Here is an 18,668-nt window from a genome sequence, read left to right as displayed (position 1 = left end):
AAAGCTCCCATTGAAAAATTGAAGTTTCTAAACATCCCTGCACCGTGTGTAAGGCACTTTACAGTGCCTGACACATGGTGCAGGGATGTTGAGGGGGGGCACCATAAGTGCCCCCCAGGCTCAAATGTGGAGGGCCAGGAGGGAAGGGGGCCCATTTACAGGTCCCCAAAGTCAGTTTCTGACAGCCAATCCATGTCGGAAAGGCCAAAATGGACTGGCTGTGTAAAACCGACATAATCCCGATGGTGGAAATGCTGTCTTTATGGTATCATGAGCTCTTTCCGAGGGGCCAACGGGCTGCTTGAGCCCAGCTGGTTTAAACTCAGACCGCTGTCATCATAATGATGACGGCGGTTGAACTTTAAACCTACAATGTCGGTCGGAAAGCCTCCGACCAGCGATTGGAGGCTTTCCGACCGACATTGTAATTAGGCTCTTAATCTCCCCGTGCCTGTAAAAATTAATGAGTCCTTGTGTAATGTAACTCATGCAAAGTGTTCCAAGTTCTTCCGGTTGACCTCATGCTTCATAAAACAAGCTTTGTAGGGTGGCGAAGAGGCATGCAGGGACAGGAGTGAGGTGGTGGGAGGAACATGCAGCAACGAATGGGGAAGGAGCATGCAATTATGGAATTTAGGTGGTGGTAAAAACAGAAAAAGCAACTAACAGAATGCGGATGCTGGAAAGTGAAAAAATATGTAATAAAACAAACATCCAAACAAGTTAACTTTTTTTATTTCCCTATACTTGATATGCAGTTTATATTCTTGAACGAATACCCATTGCCGTTACCAGCGTGACAAAGTGTAGCTAGCTGGAACACTGAGAATGGAGAGGCTGTGGTGTTAAGGCCAGAGAGGCTGACTTTGGAGCTGGGGAACCAGGATCGAGTCTCTGTGCTGGCTCAACATCCTTTGATTCTGGGAAAATCACTCCCCGTGCCTGTAAAAATGTGTGCATCCTTGGCAAATGTAACTGGCGCTTATGTAAAGCGATCCAAGTAAGTCCTTCCAGTCGACTTCGCACTATGTAAAACAAGGTATGATGGAGGTAGGAGGGAGGCAACTTGCAATGGGGCAGGGAAGAGGCATGCAGTGACGGAAGCAAGGTGGTGGGAGGGACAGGGCAGCAATGAACGGGGAAGGGGCATGCAGCGATGGAAGTGAGGGGATGCTAGGGACGGGCAAGCAATGAACAAAATGCGGACTCTGGAAAGCAAAAAAAAAAAAAAAAGAGTATGTTGCAAGTGCGAGGCCAGTGGCTGCTGGAAGCAGTGCTTGGTCCAAGCTCCACAGCGAGGACGAAGACGTGAAGCCAAGCAGGAGGAGATGCTGTACAACACAATAAAATGATACAAGACTGATGTAGGAGCCAACCAATGGTAAGTAAAGATAAGTAAATGACGGGCTCTAAGGCCCTTTTAAAAAATGTTTTTGTTACAAGAGATTTCACAAACACAGCAACAAGCAAAACCTAAATAGCTACAAATTATATGAAGCCATCTTAACTGGCACCCCTACCTACCTAACTGACTAACAGCTCACCGCCTTCAGGACAACTGGCACATCCACAGTCAAGGCAGTATCAGACTGCAGATTAAGAGTAGAAAAGGAAAAGCAAGGCAACAGGCCTCCTGTCTCTAAGCACTCAGGATCTGGAACTGCCTCCTTATACCCCTAACGCCACCTAAGCACAGCTCCAATTACCAAAGAACTGAAGATACAGCCCTTTAAAGATTGCTACAACACAAAGCTGTAACAGTCCACTTTTGCTCCCTGAACCCAGCTACAACCCAATCATTTGCGGACTGTATCTTTGCATTTCACATTGTATAGTATTCACTGCCTTTCAGCTAGTCCTGCGTTACACGAATACATATATGTTCAAATTTAAATCACCTCGTAAAATGTACAATGAGCACACAACATCTACTACCTACCCAAGGCATGACTAATTACATACCTTAAATAGAACCTTTCATTAGTGAATAATATATCTTATAATAAAACACATGAAGGTAAGTTCTCTATAGAACAGCACAGAATGCAGGACTTTGAAACTAGAGGATTCAAACCTACCTGTATACTCTGGAAAACAGATGGTCAGTGAACTGTGGGTGATCTTCTCCTCAAAAAGATCTTTCTTGTTGAGGAAGAGTATGATGGATGTGTCCGTAAACCACTTATTATTGCAGATGCTGTCGAAGAGCTTCATGCTTTCATGCATGCGATTCTAGAGAGAAAAAAGAATGGAGCATTAGTCTATTAGAATGAGTGAAACTTTGGAATATTGCACCAAACTGTTTCATCTGGAGAAGCCAGAGGGGGACTATGTCAACTCATGATACAAGGTAATTTTTACCAGAAAGAATAAAATTAAAAACTTGAAAACTAAAACAACCAATAGATTCTCCAACTGAGATTACTTTCAGTTTTTTCTTTTGTAAATAAGAGAGAGAGGAAAGCTGATTGACAGAACTGTATTATTTTCAGCAGCCATTTACAATGCAAATTCTCTTGACCGGGGGATTGGAAGCAAAGCTTATTCATCAAGAACAAAGAAGAGAATTGAAAATAGCAGCCGACAAGCGCTGTCAGGACAACCGACTACGCCTATGTCTCTATGTACCTTACTTTGTTTAATTAATACAGTATACTGGATATTTGCATACATATATTAACACCCTGTCAAAACAGCAGAGTGTTTACAGTTGATATATCCTCCTTCATATAAACTTCGTGATCAAGTAAGCATTGTTAAATAGGAGGAGAACAGTTCGCAGCATACAAAGTACTAAATCATGAGACCCTTTGAAAGTTTTTCTTCTCCTTAGAAGTGTCAGTTGAGCCTGTTTTATGAACTACAAATTCACACTTCTTATCTATATTTCAGTTTCGTATGAGTTCTGCCTACTGCATTATGGAAACACCACAATACTTCCTCAGTCAACACAGGAGTTCTGGATAAAAATGTTTTATCTTTTGTCCAGATTATTCCTATACTACTTGATGAAGGACCAATATGACAACCATTTGTTTTTAGGTCTGGCCTAGAGACAGCTTTAGCTGCCTCCCCACCCTCATGTTTCCGGAAGAAAAAAATAATATTCATCCATTCAGTGGTGTGAAACGTCTAGATATTGACAACCAGAACATATTGTTTGAGGTCAAGGAAACAAGTCTTCGTTTCCATTTTATCCAAGTAGACTCCACCCCCATAGTACAAGTCCAGGTTGCAAGTTTACTGTGTCGCATATTTAAGAAAGAGGAATCATTTGCTGGTATAGCGAGACAAACACACAGGCATGCAATACGTTTCAAGTAGTATATATGGGTCATTAATGCAAAGGTTTTACTCTTCAGTCAAGTGCTACTAAGCAATACGGTTTGCTGTAAGCACATCTTGCATTGACAAAGATTGTGAAACAAAAACCGTACACATTTTCAAAATCTGATCATTGTTGGGCATTGCCAATTTCACCAGAACGCTGCAAATACCTAAAGTGCTTATGGAGATGAAGTAGTCACGTCCCATTTCTTTTCTCCAAAAAGAAAACAAATTTCCAGGGGGGGGGGGACCACTTTTTCTATGTCCTACCTTCAGAAAGTACTCTCTCTGGCCCTGGCCTGCAGTAAATCCATGTATATGGCAGAAAAGGTTGCATGAAGTCTGCAAACTGATATACCTGTAGTTGCCCAAGAACTGCGAAGGCTGAACGTGCCCTGGACTGCTCACTTCCCAACCCCTGCATGAGATTTACTCCACATGTAACAGAGTGTGGTGGGGTAATACTGTGTGCAAGTAAATGAATTCAAGATTACTAGGTCACCTTTTTCTTAAAATCACGAATCAGGACTTGAATATTTCTGGGTTTTGCTTGCAAGCTGTATTAACACCACTGTTGTGAGTTTTATTCAGTGCACTCTGTGAAATCCCCAAGCCTATTATATCAATGCTTCTGAGCTATGACAACTGTCCATAGACTGTAGTCTTCAGCGGTCTTTGCTCTCACAGTAGGACTGTATTCCAGCGTCTCTGTCCTACATCATCCCCTAGATTTCCCAGGCGGCAGTTTGTGTAGATGTTGTAGTATAATATTGCATGACCCTAGGCAATCTTTTCAATTCTGCTCGGTCTTTGGTCTCACAGTATGATAACTTCCCTCCAACGCGTAATCTTTCCGTAGGCGCCTTAACTTTCCCAAGCTGCACTTTGTGTGGACGTTGCAGGTTTAGGATGGCTGTCCATACACTCTTCTTGGCCTACAGCTCTGACTTTGCTTCCACGCTAGGACTGCTCCACTGTGATGAGTTGATATTGTGTATGCGTTGTGAGGAACCCCAAGGTGCCTTTGTGTAAATGTTGCTGAGTTCTGACAACACGACTATGAGTTCTGTGGTTTTTGTAGCTCATTAATTTCCTTTCTTTTCACAAAGCTGTGTGGTCCAGAGTTTCCCAACTATTGATCCTTATCAACTGAACTGGAGCAACCTATTGTGGTACAATGGGCCTTATCAATTGTGCAATTGTATGGTGCAATGAGTCTTATCAAGTAAACTGTAGCACCGTAGTCCCTGGTATTGTTTTCTCCCCTTGTTAGTTTGTATATTATGGGTTCCCCATAGGCGTCCTGCTCACAGACCATTAGACTACCAATCCCCAGCTCTGCCTTTTAGTGTGCTGTATGAGGTCCACTGTAGCACTGTGCAATGTCGCAACTGAATATTGAATCTCAATCCCAGGCCCAACTTTATTCTTAGATTGACGTCCATGAATCGAGGTTCAAGGTGTTTGCGCGCGGAGATCCCTGGACCGCCACCGCGTAGCTGTTGCTTCATATTGACAAACAGAGACTACTCTCTATGTGGTCTCCACCTCGGTCTTGTGCTCATGCGGCAATTACTGTGATGCGTTTAATGCTGTACGCGCAGTGCAGAGGCGTAACACAGGCCCCTGCGGTGCGGGGGGCCCCAAGCTCCAGGGATCCCCCTCGGCACTGCACTCTGGCCAGAGAGCTACTGATTGAGCCTGGAGGGGGGCCCCTCTTCATACTATGCAGGGAGGCCCCCTCAATTTTCGTTACGCCAGTGGCGCAGTGACGTTCCTCGACTCCCTTTGAATGGCTAATGATGAGTTCACACAGATGACCTCAGTCCCTGTTTAATCTCTACTTCTGTCTTTACTCTCATGCATTGTTTATTCCCTTGTGAAGAGCAGAGTAATGCGGAAACCCTCAGGCCCCACCTTTTGTGAATTTTGTTGTGGTTTGCAAGCTGACAGTTTACCCTGCTTAATCTTCAGCTCCATCTTTCGTCTCACACTACAATGACTTCTAGGTGTGCTTCATATGATATGCTTGGCAAGGTCTGCCGGCATCATTGTGTGCCGATGCTGCTGAGCTATGGAAGCGGTGCAGCTTCTGTCTGCGCTTTCTAAGACTGCCTAGCTCATAGGCCTCTAAACAGTGATGTGAGGGGTCTTCTTCTAGGGTGCTCACACCATGCCATCATTTGAATGGGTCCTATCAAAGCTCTGGCATCATGACAATGCAACCACCATGTCTCATCTCACTGATTTGCACCAAACGGGGCAAGTACCTTTTTTTTAATACACAATAGGTAGATTTCTAACACATCTTGCCCCTTGAATATGTAGATATTTTATAAAATTCCACACCCTATATATATTCATACACAGAGGGGCTGTTGGCCAGTCTTCTTAACTCAATGACCTGTTCAAGTGTCATTAACGTTTTGTTTCTGCCCACAACAGCATAGGGCCATGGGTCTGCCCCCAAACCTATTGGCTGTCTTCGAGTGAGTGAGTGAGTGAGTGAGTGAGTGAGTAAGTGAGTGATGGCATATTGCCCAATCACATGTTCACAGCCAGCAGATTCCTTCAACAGTGCCACTGGAGGGATGTTATAGGAAGGCGGGAAAATACACACATGTGATGAGGGCCAAACAAAAAAGAACACCAGGTGGCGGTAAAGTATAATGAAAAAATATGGGTCAGCAAAGGGGTAGAAAGAGGACGTTTAATTAAAGAAGAGAGCTCTCTACATTCTCACGAAGGACGACCAGCTGCCGTGCTGTGTTTGTGTCTCACTAAAGCTAGAGCCATGTTGTTCAAGAGTGCAATACAGCTGGTGGACTCAGTAGGTGCAGGCAGTTTGATACCAGGGCCTGCACTACCAATGATACCAACAGCAGTTTTTCAGGAAGCCATTGCTTTTGGAGTAACATGATGTTGGGCGGGCATATGAATTCATCTCATGACTCTAGACATAAAATGGAGAACATATAAAAGGGAAACATATCAACTCTAAAAGTAATAGTCCAATGCTGGAGTTCAGCTGGGATATGGATGTGGATTTAGGGGGGGGCCTGAAGTGAGTGTTTTGTAATAGTATGGGCTGGGGTTGTGCTCAAGTGAACTTGGCAGTGTCTGCTCTCCAAAAGTTTCCTTACTCGGAAAACAGCCATTTGAATATTTGATGTAACGAAAGTTTTTACTTATTAATTTCTTAATATTCGAGCAATCGCACCTAAAGATTTTGGTAAGTGCATTTCTTCAAGGGCTGTTACATTGTTTCCCCCACTTCAGAACTCAAACGTAAGGGCTATATGTTTAAACAATGTGATGGTCAATTAACAGAGGACATTGGCTTGAAGATTTACTAAACAAGGTGCAACCTTCACATACATGACTACTGCATATGTTAGAACATGCCTATATCCCTAACCGTGTCTTTGGGCACGGAATGGAAACTCCTATTACGTTAACGTGCACCAAAAAGCTAAACGATTTATTGGACCAAGCATCACTTAGCTCTCCAACATATGAAAAGAAATGTCTGAATATTAATGAACTTGCACAATTCTGGATTAGGACCAGCCAATTGTGGAGCTAGGTAGTCAGACGAAGATTGGTGTTCGGGCCAAGTGGTGCCATGGTGCTTGGCAGGGCATGCTAGTATTAGTAAGCCAACTATGTAACTGATTTTGTCCTTGGATTCACTTTGGCACTGGGATTACTATTTTCTTAGGTCTCTGTGAGTTTTGCACTCTTTCAGTGTCCATTGTTCTGCACAGAATAAACACTCATGAAGTTCCTATATATTGTTCATCAAAACTTCAAGTTAATCATAAAGTGAACCTGTGGAGAATTAACATGCTCATTATATTTATCCATATAGTATCTTGATGTCTAAAGTCAGATGCCTCTTGCTCAAGAGGGAATCTAACAAACCATTTTAAGAAATATGCCTTTAAACATTTTTAGTTGAGGAAAAAAATCCGACTTTACAGTATAGTTTTGTGATGGGCGGGTCCCGCGGACCGAGAACTCTTTCTTCTCGTTTCCACCCATTTTGCAATACAAGTATTTTTGACCTCAGGAACAAGAAGGCCCTTCCATTGCTCTCTGCTGGAATCAGTGCATGTGCTCATCCTGCAGCCATAATGTGGGTTTATTTATATAGTTCTGGGATACAGACAATGAAGGAACAAGGAAAGTGGAAGGAAGCACTGCACAGCAGTAAGAAAGAAAGGTGAAATGCTTGCGGTCCTCCCTCCAGCAGCGGCTCCTCCGCTACGGCAGAGGAGCGTCGCCCACACAAAAACGAAAACTAACCCTCGTATTATTTTTCCTTTCCTGCTGAGTCTTGAGGGCGGAGCCTGAGAGTGACAGACACTGAGGGGAGTGGTAGTGAACTCTCATCACTGCGCATGACGGTTTGGCCGGCCGTCTCAGGCCGGCTAAACAGTCATGCGCAGTGAAAGCTCTCTCCAGCCCAGCAACAAAGTTCGGTTGGAGAGAGCAGGCACAGACTCACAGTTGGTCTTGGTGCGCAATTCGTGGCGCTCAGGCCAATCCTGAAGCTGCTCTCATGTGTCAGAGCAGCTTCAGGATTGGCTGAGGACATTCTGAGAGTCTGTGCCTTCCCTTGCTGCAGTGAAGAGGTGCAGAAGAGCGCAGCGGGAGGGCTGCAGATAAGTTTTTTCCTCTCCCACCCGCGACCCGTATACCCCTCCTGATCCCTCCCCCCGCACGCCTCGCGCCGCTCATTTAGCAGTCCAGAAGACCGGCCGCTACTGCCTCCCTCATTTACAAATCACTATATTTAACACCTTGGTTCTAGTAATGATCCACAGCTTGATTCCATCTACTCATCCTGAAATACACCATAATTCATCCGCTTCTCTCTTGTTGTCCATCACCTTGCTTGACCAAATTGATTTCATTAGATGTTAACTCCAGGACTCATCTCTTCTAGTGGCAATCAATATCTCTCTCTCTCTCTGCCCCTCACACTTATCCTTTGGGTTTCTATTAAATCAATGACAAATATACCAGAAGTTTCACTAAACCGTGTGGCTCTACGCTTTCTCTGCTGTCGCATTGTGTTCTGTGTCATCACTGAGCTGCCGCAGGACAGCTCTACCATGGCACATTACAGAAAAAAACACAAACTTCACTGCAAAAAGACAAAGTATTGTTTTGGGGAATTTTGCAGATGAAATGAGAAGCCTTCAGATAACACAAGAACATTGGTCATTAATCTATTCCTTTGGACCACATACCTTTAGTTTTTATGCTAGGAAATAAGTAACACCTAAAGGCCACCAAGGAATGTCATAATCTTTTACTCATGCTTCCATATTCAAAAACTTCAAATAGGAAAAGGACAGATAACAGAAGGGAGCATATTCCCAGTGGGGGAAATAACTTGTTCATTCTGCTAGCCCACAACTCATACTTCTAACCACAGCAGGAGTGGGGATCCTATGCCGGCTTCTTACCATCTCTTCATCTTCTGCAAGCACCAGGTCGTAGGCACTGAGAGCCACACAGAAGATGATGGCGGTGACGCCCTCGAAGCAATGTATCCACTTCTTCCTCTCAGACCGCTGTCCGCCTACGTCAAACATCCTGCGAAAGAAAGAGACAAGGTTACACACTAGAAACTCAACGCGTAAAGTAGTTGTAGACACAATCTACATTACTATATGCAGCATTGATGGAGCTCACGACAATGAACAAGTGCTGAAATGTATGTTTTTCAAATGTATTATTGTCATATCTATTTCCCAAAGTTTTGCTTTGAAGAAAGTTTTTTTTGGGGGGGAAATGTACCCTCCCTTCTGACAGGAGGTTAAATTGAAAGCTACATTTGCAAGTATTTTCAGAAACATGAAAGGTACAAATGAAGATAATTATTGAATTAAAGATTTTTTTTTTGATTACTCATCACTGTGAATGTCACCGATACAGCAGATTGTTGCTTTCTCACCTACCTGGGTGTGGGAGTAACAGATGTGCCCTTTTTAGTGAAATGTGATTTGCAGTTTGTAAGGGAGCTACCACATTCTGGACGATCATCCACATAGTCGTCGTCACACAGTTTTCTCGTGGCGATACCAGGACTTGGAAGGAGAAGGAGAGACCCAGAACATCAGATACTATTCAAACAAGAGATTGAGGATTGGGAAGAAACACAGGCACTGAAATCTCTCCATTCTAGATGAGATTTTCTTAGTGACTGACAAGTTATCATAGGAGAATGGATCACTTGTCCTGTGTAGTAACCAGGGTCTGGAATGTTAACCGTCTTTAAAAACCCTAATTCACCTGTATAGTACCACGGCAGTATATCTTGATTTTCCGCTTGTGTACCAATGTGAAAAGCATCATCATAGGGTCTTAAAATATGTTTTCTTACACCTGGAGGGAGACCTGCTGGTGTTAGCAGTAGTGATCGGAGATCTTGAAAGTGTGACTAAAGTGAATTTAAAATTGCCTCCATCACTCAGCAAAGTGTTTTATTCTGTTGGAGATGGGGCAAGGATAAAATCAAAGGGCGGTGCATGTCTAGAAGGGTTACTGTTCCACAGCACCTATTTAAAAAAAGAGTGGATGGTCATAAATATTGAACTGGCCTGTACTCAGAACACCCTTTACTCAGGTGGAGACAAAATACACATGCCACAATGCGGTCCAGCATACCAAATGGGCAACCGGGGGGGGGGGGGGGGGGGGGGGGGGGGCTTGGCAAGCCAACATGGCGGACGTGTGCTAAGTGAGCTCCGTCCAGCCCACCGAATATCCGTCATTCATCCTGATTCCCCCGACTTTTGAGACCGCATCGAGATGGCCCAGCAACACTATGTTGCCCCTATCTTCGCCCTGAGTGGTTTTGGGGAGCCTACAGCGATCCTTGGCGGCGTGATCGGACTGCGCCTGGAGTGAGGCTTGACTACTAGTGGTGGAGCCGGGGAGTCGTGCTTCGGGCCACCGGAGGCGGCTGGGGGCCGTGCGGCGTGCTAGGCCCGCCCACCGGCATATCGACTGGATCGGAGAGCCCTGGTGTCGGTGGAGGGCTTGGATGGCCGGCAGGGGGTGCGGAGCGCTGCTCCGCTGTTCTGCAGCTTGGCCCGGGACACAATCTGCAGAGGAGACCCGGCAGCCGGATCGGGCCGCGCAGGTGAGGCGGGGGCCGCAGTCCGTGATTGGGCCCCCCCCGGAGGAGAGGGCGGACGGCAGCACTGGAGGTTGCTGAAGGGGGTTGCAGGCTTGAAATCTACGGTGCGGCCCCCCCTTTTGGATAACTGGCATTGCGTGGGGGATCGGCGGTGCAACCGGACCGCGGGGAAAATGGCTGGGAGGCCTGCCAACCGTTCTTTTCTCCCCTCTCTCTGAGCTATTCCGGGGCCATTGGGGCTCCCACATCGGCGGTCGGTCGGGCTGCGTGGGGCTGGCCTGCTGCCTAAGGGACTCCCTCATCTTCCCAGTGGCTTAGTGGGGGATCGGCGGCAGAATCGGACTGCGGGGTCAGAGCCCCGGTGATTTGGGATCAGCCTCTGTCCCTCCCCCGTATCGTGTTGTCAGGGGTGCCCGTCTGGACTGTGGACGGCTTGCTCGCTTCCCCCTCCTGTATGTGATGCGGTAGTGGGGGATCAGCGGCGCAGTCGAGCCGCAAGGGGGGGGCTGTGAAGTCTGCGGTCTAGCTTTCTGTCCCCCCCGCCCCCCCCCCCCCAGAGTTGACCCGGGATCGCGGGGGGGCCCACACCGATGGTCGGTTGGGCCGTGTGGGCCTGCATCGGGCTGCTGGGACTAGTGGCTGTTATTACCCCTGGTGGGGCCGCACGGCGGGGGTGAGTGCGCGACTCTATTCATCTACAGGGATTTCGCCCCGGCAGTAAATTATAACGCACATACGTGTCCGGGAGCCCTTGGTGAGGTGGGGCCCCTGAGAGGTCTTGCTGGCCCTGTGGATTTGTAACGCCTTCTGGTCGGTGCCCATTCGGCGCTCTGGTCGGACCGCGGCAGCTGGTGGTTCCCGCGCCTGCACCCTGCCCTTCCTGGGATTGTGTGGGGTCTTCAGGGGCAGACATGACAAGGGACAAAGGAGATGACGGATCGACCAAGCAAGTTCACTGGTCTGTGGTCGGCGGCTGGGGCCTACGGGGGCCCGTCGGGAGCCATACCAGAAAATGCAGCCCCCATGGCTGCTATCACCCCATCCAGGGACATGTTGGACGCAAAAATTGGGGCAGTTGGTGCGGACTTCATGCTGTTGCGGCAGGATTTGCGCAACGCGGTGTCCCATATCTCGGAGGCTGAGTCCTGGATCTCTGGGGTGGAAGATGATGTCACCGTATTAAAGCAGAAGGCTGCTAAGATGGAGACTGTCCAAAAGGGCCTTGCGCTTCGAGTTGAAGATGCGGAGGGGAGGGCTCGACGCAACAACCTCTGATTTGTCGGGTTTCCGGAGGGCTGCGAAGAGGGCAACATGGAACGATTCCTTACGAAATGGTTGGAGAGCTGGCTTCCCCCTGAGGTCATGTCCCGGTGTTTTGTTGTGGAGTGGGCCCACAGAGCGCTCGTGCAGAAACCCCCGGTGGGGGCTCGCCCACAGCCAGTTATTGCCAAACTGTTAAATTACCTCAATCGGGATGCTATCCTGAAGCAAGCTAGGGCTAAGGAACCTCTGCAATACAATAATGCCCGCATTCTTATCTTTCCTGACTATACGAGACTAGTCCAGCAGCAGCGCCAGTCATTCACGGCGGCGAAGGCCCGCCTGAGAGACCTTAAGCTTCCATACGCCCTACTATTTCCGGCGCGCCTTCGGTGGTATTTCGCTCCCGCACCCACTTCTTCGACCCCCCTGGAGGAGGTATTGAAATGGACGGACAAGACGGTGCGGGTGAGGCCACATACGCCGCCTGGAAGGGAGTCCGATTCTTCATCGAGAGAGGTGGTCAACAGAAGAGCAGCAGACGATCCAGATCCCGGCGGCGCTCCCAGTCCTGCAGCGCCTCCTTTCGGGGGGGGGGCTCTACCTCAGGGCGACAAACTCTTGAACCCTAATGTACGTAGTCAATGGGGTGCTGTGGAGCCGTGGTAGCTCACAATGTGGGCTGGTCTCTACGCCAAGACCGTGTTGATCGGAGACATGCCCAGAGGACATGGGCTGTGAGTTGGGGATCCATTGGTTGGGGTGGTCTTCACCCCCCCGTTGGGGATTGGGGACCAGCCCTACTGCGACAGATACTTCAGTGTTTTTGAGGTATGGGGTGGGGCGTTTGTTGGGTGGGGGTTGTTTAAGTTTCCAGATCACAATTCCGCTAGACGCTTGTTGTTCTCTACATATGCACCACCACAGTTCACTATCCGCTCTGCAGGAGCATGCGCCCCCTCATGGCTGGAGTGCCAGATGATAGCCGGATAACCCAGGGCAGTCTCCGCATCATCAGTTGGAATGTGCGTGGGGCCCTGGATAAAATCAAACGCGGGGCGATACTCCACCAGACAAAGAGGGCTAAGGCCGATGTTCTTATGTTGCAGGAAATGCATCTTTTGGGCACGAAGGCCCTTTGCTTGCAACGCTATGGATTCCAGCAGGTCTTCCAGGCTGGATTTATAAGGGGTTCACAGGGAGTAGCGATCCTAGTACAGCTTATGGTCCCCTATGTGCACATACAACAGTGGACTGACACGCAGGGGCGCTATCTATTTATCCGGGGCAGGGTCAGGGACGATCCCCTGATATTGGGCAGTGTATATGCACCCCCCCTACAATGGAATCTGGTAGAGAAACTGCGTTCCTTGTGGGCCGACATGCCAGATGGGTTGTCCGTGGTGGGTGGGGACTGGAATGATGTTACGGATTTGGCCAAAGATAGGACCAGAGTTGGGGGTAGCCCCGGGGGTGGTCTTCCCACGAAACTGCATTAGTTAGTGACGGGATTGGACTGGATTGACGTATGTCGCCGTATGCATGGTGATCGGCAGGGGTTCACATACCTCTCGGCAGTCCATAACTCACTATCCAGAATTGACTACTTCTTTGTTCCTCGGGTGGCAGTCGATAGGGTGGCTTCGGTAGAGATTTTGCCTCGCGGCCTCTCGGATCACTCTCTGGTGTCCCTTGAGCTATATATAGGCAGAGAGAAACAACCGTTTCGGTGGCGTTTATCAGTTTGGCACTTGCAAAATGCAGAGTATGGGACACATGAGTGAAGCAATTGCCCAGTACCTGACGGCTAATTAGGAGTCCGTTCCTGGTGCCGCAACGTTGTGGGAGGCGATGAAGCCTACCTTGCGAGGGGTTGACATATCTTGGTGTGCGATGGCCCGCAGGAAGTGTCAGGAGGAACTGACTAGCGCAGAGGCGGACGTGGAGGAACTCTAGCGCCGGTGTTGGGAGGCAGGGAGGGATCAGCACGTGCGGCAATTGCTTTTTGCACAACAGACCTGTGCCGTCCTGTAGCTGGGCGAGGCACGCCAGGTCTGGCTGGCGATGCGCAGCAGGGTATACCAATGGGGGGGACAAGTCTGGCAAGATGTTGCACCGACTGTCCGGGGCCTTCCACACCCAGGCCCTACCGCGAATTCTGGACTCGGCGGGGACGCCGGTTACTGACCCCTCCGCCATAGCGGAGAGTTTCGATGCATACTATGCGGAACTCTATGCCCCCTGGAAATGTTTGTCAGAATCCACCATCGATAAGTTCATTGCAGACTTGCCCCCCCAAAAGGGTGCCAGAGGAGGTACGAGACCAGTTGGAGGTCCCCTTGACTGATGAGGAGTTGGGTGTGGCACTGGGAGAGCTCAATCCCGGTAAGGCACCTGGACCCAATAGGTTTCCTAAAAAATTCTTCAGTCGTTACAATGTGCAGCTAGCCCCTTATTACCGGGCGGTAGTGGAGGAGGCCTGGGAAAAGGGTTTACTACCTCCAGATTGGAGGCATGCGGAGGTAGTGGCGTTCCATAAGCCCGGCCGACCCCCAGACCAACATGCCTTGTATCGCCCCATTTCCCTCAAACGTGGAGGCCAAAGTCCTGGCCAAGGCGTTGGCCAATCGTCTTCTGCCCCACATCTCTGCTCTTGTACACCCGGACCAGGTGGGGTTTATGCCCCAGAGGGCGACCAGGCACAACATAAGGAGGGCACACGTGGCGGTGGCAGCCATACGGCATATGGGAGAGCCGGCGGCGCTTCTCCTGGCAGACATGGACAGGGCATTTGATTCCCTAAGCTGGGTTTACCTCTTCGCACTACTACGGAGACTCAATCTTGGCCCCCGCTTCCTCTCTTACATAATGCTCCTCTACATGGAGCTAACAGCGTCAGTTCAGGTGGCTGGCGCGTCCTCCTCCACTTTTTCCATAGGACGGGGCACAAGGCAGAGGTGCCCCCTGCCTCCATACCTCTTCGCCCTAGCCATGGAGCCGTTGAGTATGCATCGATGCGCAGGTTCGGGGATTTGAATGGGCCCCGGGTCTGTCCGACCGGATCGCGCTATATGCGGATGATGTCCTTTTTTTTCTTACAGCGGTGGACAGGACGGGGCCGCGGCTTTTGCGCATCATGCAGATTTTTGGGGAGACGTCGGGTTTGTATATGAATCCCTGCAAATCCACATTGTGGGCCCTGGGAGATCGAACGAGAGCGGGTGCATGGGTGTCCTCGGTCCAGTTGGCGGTGGGGAGCTTGAAATACCTGGGAGTGCTCCTTTCAGATATACCGGCAATCTCCTGGGAACGGAATGTAGCTCCAGTGTGGGAGCGAGTTCGTTCTGACCTTAAATCTTGGTCCCGTATGCCTCTGACTCTGTTTGGCAGATCGGCAATATTCAAGATGGTAGCGCTTCCCCAGCTCCTTTACCAGAACCACCCGTACCCGAACCCGCCTAGATGGTTCCGGATGGTGAATTCTGTGCTTGGGCAATTTTTGTGGGAGGGGGTAGGGTGCACGTGGCACTGCGCACATCCTTTCTGTCCACTTATTGCGGAGGTCTTGCGTCCTCGGACATTCTCTCGTACTACTAGGCATCGCATCTGCTGGTTCTTAATGAGTGGTGGTATGGAGAGACCCGGCGTATGCGCTGGAACGGCAACTCACCGGGCGCCACTCCTTACACACACTCGTATACTTGGCGCCGTTGCGGGCTGCGCTGCCATCGGTCACACTGGTGGTGTTCCACATTTGGAGGCAGGCCCTGTGGCGTATGAGTTGGTGGAATACCCTGACTCGGGAGACCCCTCTGTGGAACAATGGGCGCCTGCCCCAACTGGCAGCCCTACGGGGTTTACGGGGATGGGACGACATTGGCATTTCAACCCTGAGATGTTATGAGGGGCACGACACTAAAGCCCTTCCAGGACCTCTAGAGGGAATTCCATATGCCAATTTTTTCGGTACCTCCAGTTTCGCCACGCCCTGTCTCCTAGCCTGGAGGGTTTGGAGTCTCTCCCTGAATTTAGTCCACTGGAGGCGAAAGTCTTTATGGGAGACCTACAAGAAAAGAAGATCTCCCGGATATACCAATCCCTGGTTACTCACTATTCCCCCACACTACAAAAGCTTCGGGGAGACTGGGAGGCTGACGTGGGTGCCCTAGAGGAGGAGGACTGGACGGAGGCACTGGCAGCTCCGCGGGGTGCGGCAATAGTGATGCGACTCCGCTTGGTTCAGTTCAAGTATCTCCACAGGGTCTATTTTACTAGAACACGACTGTGGCGGGCGGGACTGATTGCTTCCCCGGAGAGTCTTCGCTGTGATCGGGAGGAGGGCACTTTCCTGCATACTGTTTGGCAGTGTACGTCCTTAGATCGTTTTTGGAGGGGGGTATTCTCATGCCTCTCGGAGGTGCTGGGGTGGGGACTCCCTCGAACACCGCAGCTGGCCCTACTTCACATCATGGAAGGGATAGGGGGCAATGTCTACAAACGACATCTTATGTTGTTGGGGTTTATGATGGCGAAATGAGATATTGCTAGGGAGTGGAAGGCGACGCGGGCCCCTTCAGTGGCTGCATGGAAGAATGTATTAGATTTTTGCATGGGGTTGGAGCAGCCCATCTTCGTGGCCAGGGGATGCCCACACAAGCACTATAAAGATTTGGAAACGGTGTGCAGACTATCGGGGCTTACGGTTAGAGCCGCCGGCAGAGGCGGAGACCCATTCACTGGAGTAGTTGCTAGCACAGTACAGGTGCGGAGAGGGGGGGGGGGGGTCATGGGGGTGCATGCTACCAGGGTGGGATTCTTTGTTTATTTAGACTGTGGGCAGGATAAAGCGGATGCAGAACGATCTCAGGGGGGTGGGGAGAGGGAGGGTGGGCCTTAAGGGGGGGGGGGCATAATTCATTATCATTCAGCATGCCTTTGTTATGCACCTTGATTTTACATATAAAAATGTCCATTGCTTTCATGTTTACATATGTCTGATTTGGCAGATGTCTCTGGACCACAGAACCCTGCGCTGTAATTGTTAATTGACGAATAAAATATGTTTTAAAAAAATAAAATGGGCAACCGGGGAATATTTTCTCTATTAGATGGCTCTGGTTTCTCTTACGTTCGAACACCCCTTTTCTGGGTTGCCCTCACCTACATTTTGTTATATGCTTCATCCTAGGATTCTGATCTCATCACAGACCCATTCTGAAAGGATGGGCTCAACTGTAAAAGGGACCCCATGATAGAATGTACTGGGAATGGAAGAAAGTAAAATTGTCTTCATGATGCCCGAAAGTAGTCTATTAGGGTACCTTTGATAAGATTAAAAAGGAAAGTTAAGATGTTATAAGATTTTAATTATCCTCTCATTTATATTGCCAACATGTTTCAGCAACACTTCAACGCCTCTGACAGTGGCTTTCATCTGGACAACTTTGGAGGGCCTATCAGCAAATTGTTCCTCTCACTCCTCTCAAACTTTAATGGTATATTAATCAAAATCCAGACGGAGCATGGAAACCAGATTCTCCATTCACACCCTTAATCTGTTCTTAAGGAGCGAAAAGGGGAGAAAGAAGATGGAAAGCAGACTAGGTAGAATGAATGGGGGAGGTGGGCGTAATGACCCTTGCGCAGACTCCCAAGTGGAACGCACATCTATGGTAGAGAAATTTAGATATAAACAATGATGAACCTAATTTGCTCAAACTCAAATGCTTTTTCCATTTAAGTGTTAGTACAATGGCAGGAACAAAGTTTTTTTCTCTAGACAGAGCCCGGAACTGTTGATATAAAAACACAGATGAGCAATGAAGCCATAGTTAACACATAACAAAACAGTTAAGGAACAGGAAGGTCGTTGGTGTTACAAATTTCGTTTTACATCAAAGTGAATAAAAAAAATTAAAAAAAATAAAGAAAGAAATTGGCATTATGAATACAAATGCAGATGGTCATCGGCAGAGAGCTGGCTAGATGAAAATGATACATCCCACAAGGTCAATGAGAAGTTACAAAATAAAAGGGACTTCCTATTACTCAGAACAGCAGCCGGGCTGAAAGGAGATACAGAAAAATGAAGGATTCAAAGGAATGAGGAGCACTGTGGGACATAGGCAAACAACAAGGACACACAAGGTCAAACCACTAGACAACAAACATCACTCGCACAATGGGAGACTGGCGGAGGAGGCCCTGTTGCTAAAGCAAACTCACACATGTTGCTCAGTGCTGAAGGCACAGATAAACCGACAGTGTAGCAGGCAATAACGATTAACAGTTTGTTTTTTGTTTAAACCTTTTATTGAATGCCAGCTTTTTACATAGTTTTGTCGCATAAAAAGAATTAATCGAAATCAGTATTCAAGAGCCACTATAATCAGTTTCCGAATGTGTGCCATTTACCAATAAACATTAATTGGAACCTGAATAAAGTCAGCCTTAGAACCTTGGCTCTGACACACATGATTTCCATACAGGGAGGCGTAAATGACAAGCCAGGGAAGGCGTGCACGCAAAACGCTGAGGGCACTGCTCCGCGAGGCCAGGAGAGGAGGGCACTGGCAATGAGAGCGGTAGGACTTGGTAGCAGAATGCCAAAGGCGCAACATAACCTCCAACAATGATCTACCTACACATAGCAGAAACGTAGACCGCACAGGCAGAGAAGAATGGCGACAATTCCTTTGGTTTTTATATGTTTTTACAGCTTGGACGTGCGGCCAGAGAGCATCTTCACTGTGCTTGGGATTACATAAGCACAGGGGCGGCTCCTCCTCAATGGCGGAGGAGCGTTTTCCCACTGGCTCAGCGCCAGCAGTTGAAAAATAAAAGGATATTTTATCATTGTTTTATTTTTCACCTGCTGGCTCAGCCAGCGTGTGTAGGTAGGGGCGGGGGGGGGCCGGGCCATGGG

At 48.6% G+C, this 18,668-nt stretch overlaps 1 protein-coding gene across 1 annotated transcript in view; it reads right to left on the bottom strand.

Annotated features, from left to right (window-relative positions):
* The window catches only part of GNAI2 (G protein subunit alpha i2), a 462,902-nt gene that overhangs the window by 24,949 nt on the left and 419,285 nt on the right, over window positions 1–18,668 (bottom strand). The window contains exons 6-7 of the mRNA XM_085625085.1: window positions 8,805–8,934; window positions 2,079–2,232 (exon numbers count right to left, since the gene is read on the bottom strand). Coding sequence (XP_085481211.1) covers window positions 2,079–2,232; window positions 8,805–8,934 — 284 coding nt within the window. The remainder of the gene's footprint in view (window positions 1–2,078; window positions 2,233–8,804; window positions 8,935–18,668) is intronic.

The sequence above is a fragment of the Triturus cristatus genome, chromosome 9, assembly GCF_964204655.1.
Source record: "Triturus cristatus chromosome 9, aTriCri1.1, whole genome shotgun sequence".
Lineage (NCBI taxonomy): Eukaryota > Metazoa > Chordata > Amphibia > Caudata > Salamandridae > Triturus > Triturus cristatus.
The sequence above is the reverse complement of the archived record's forward strand: the minus strand, read 5'-3'. Positions and strand labels throughout refer to the sequence as shown.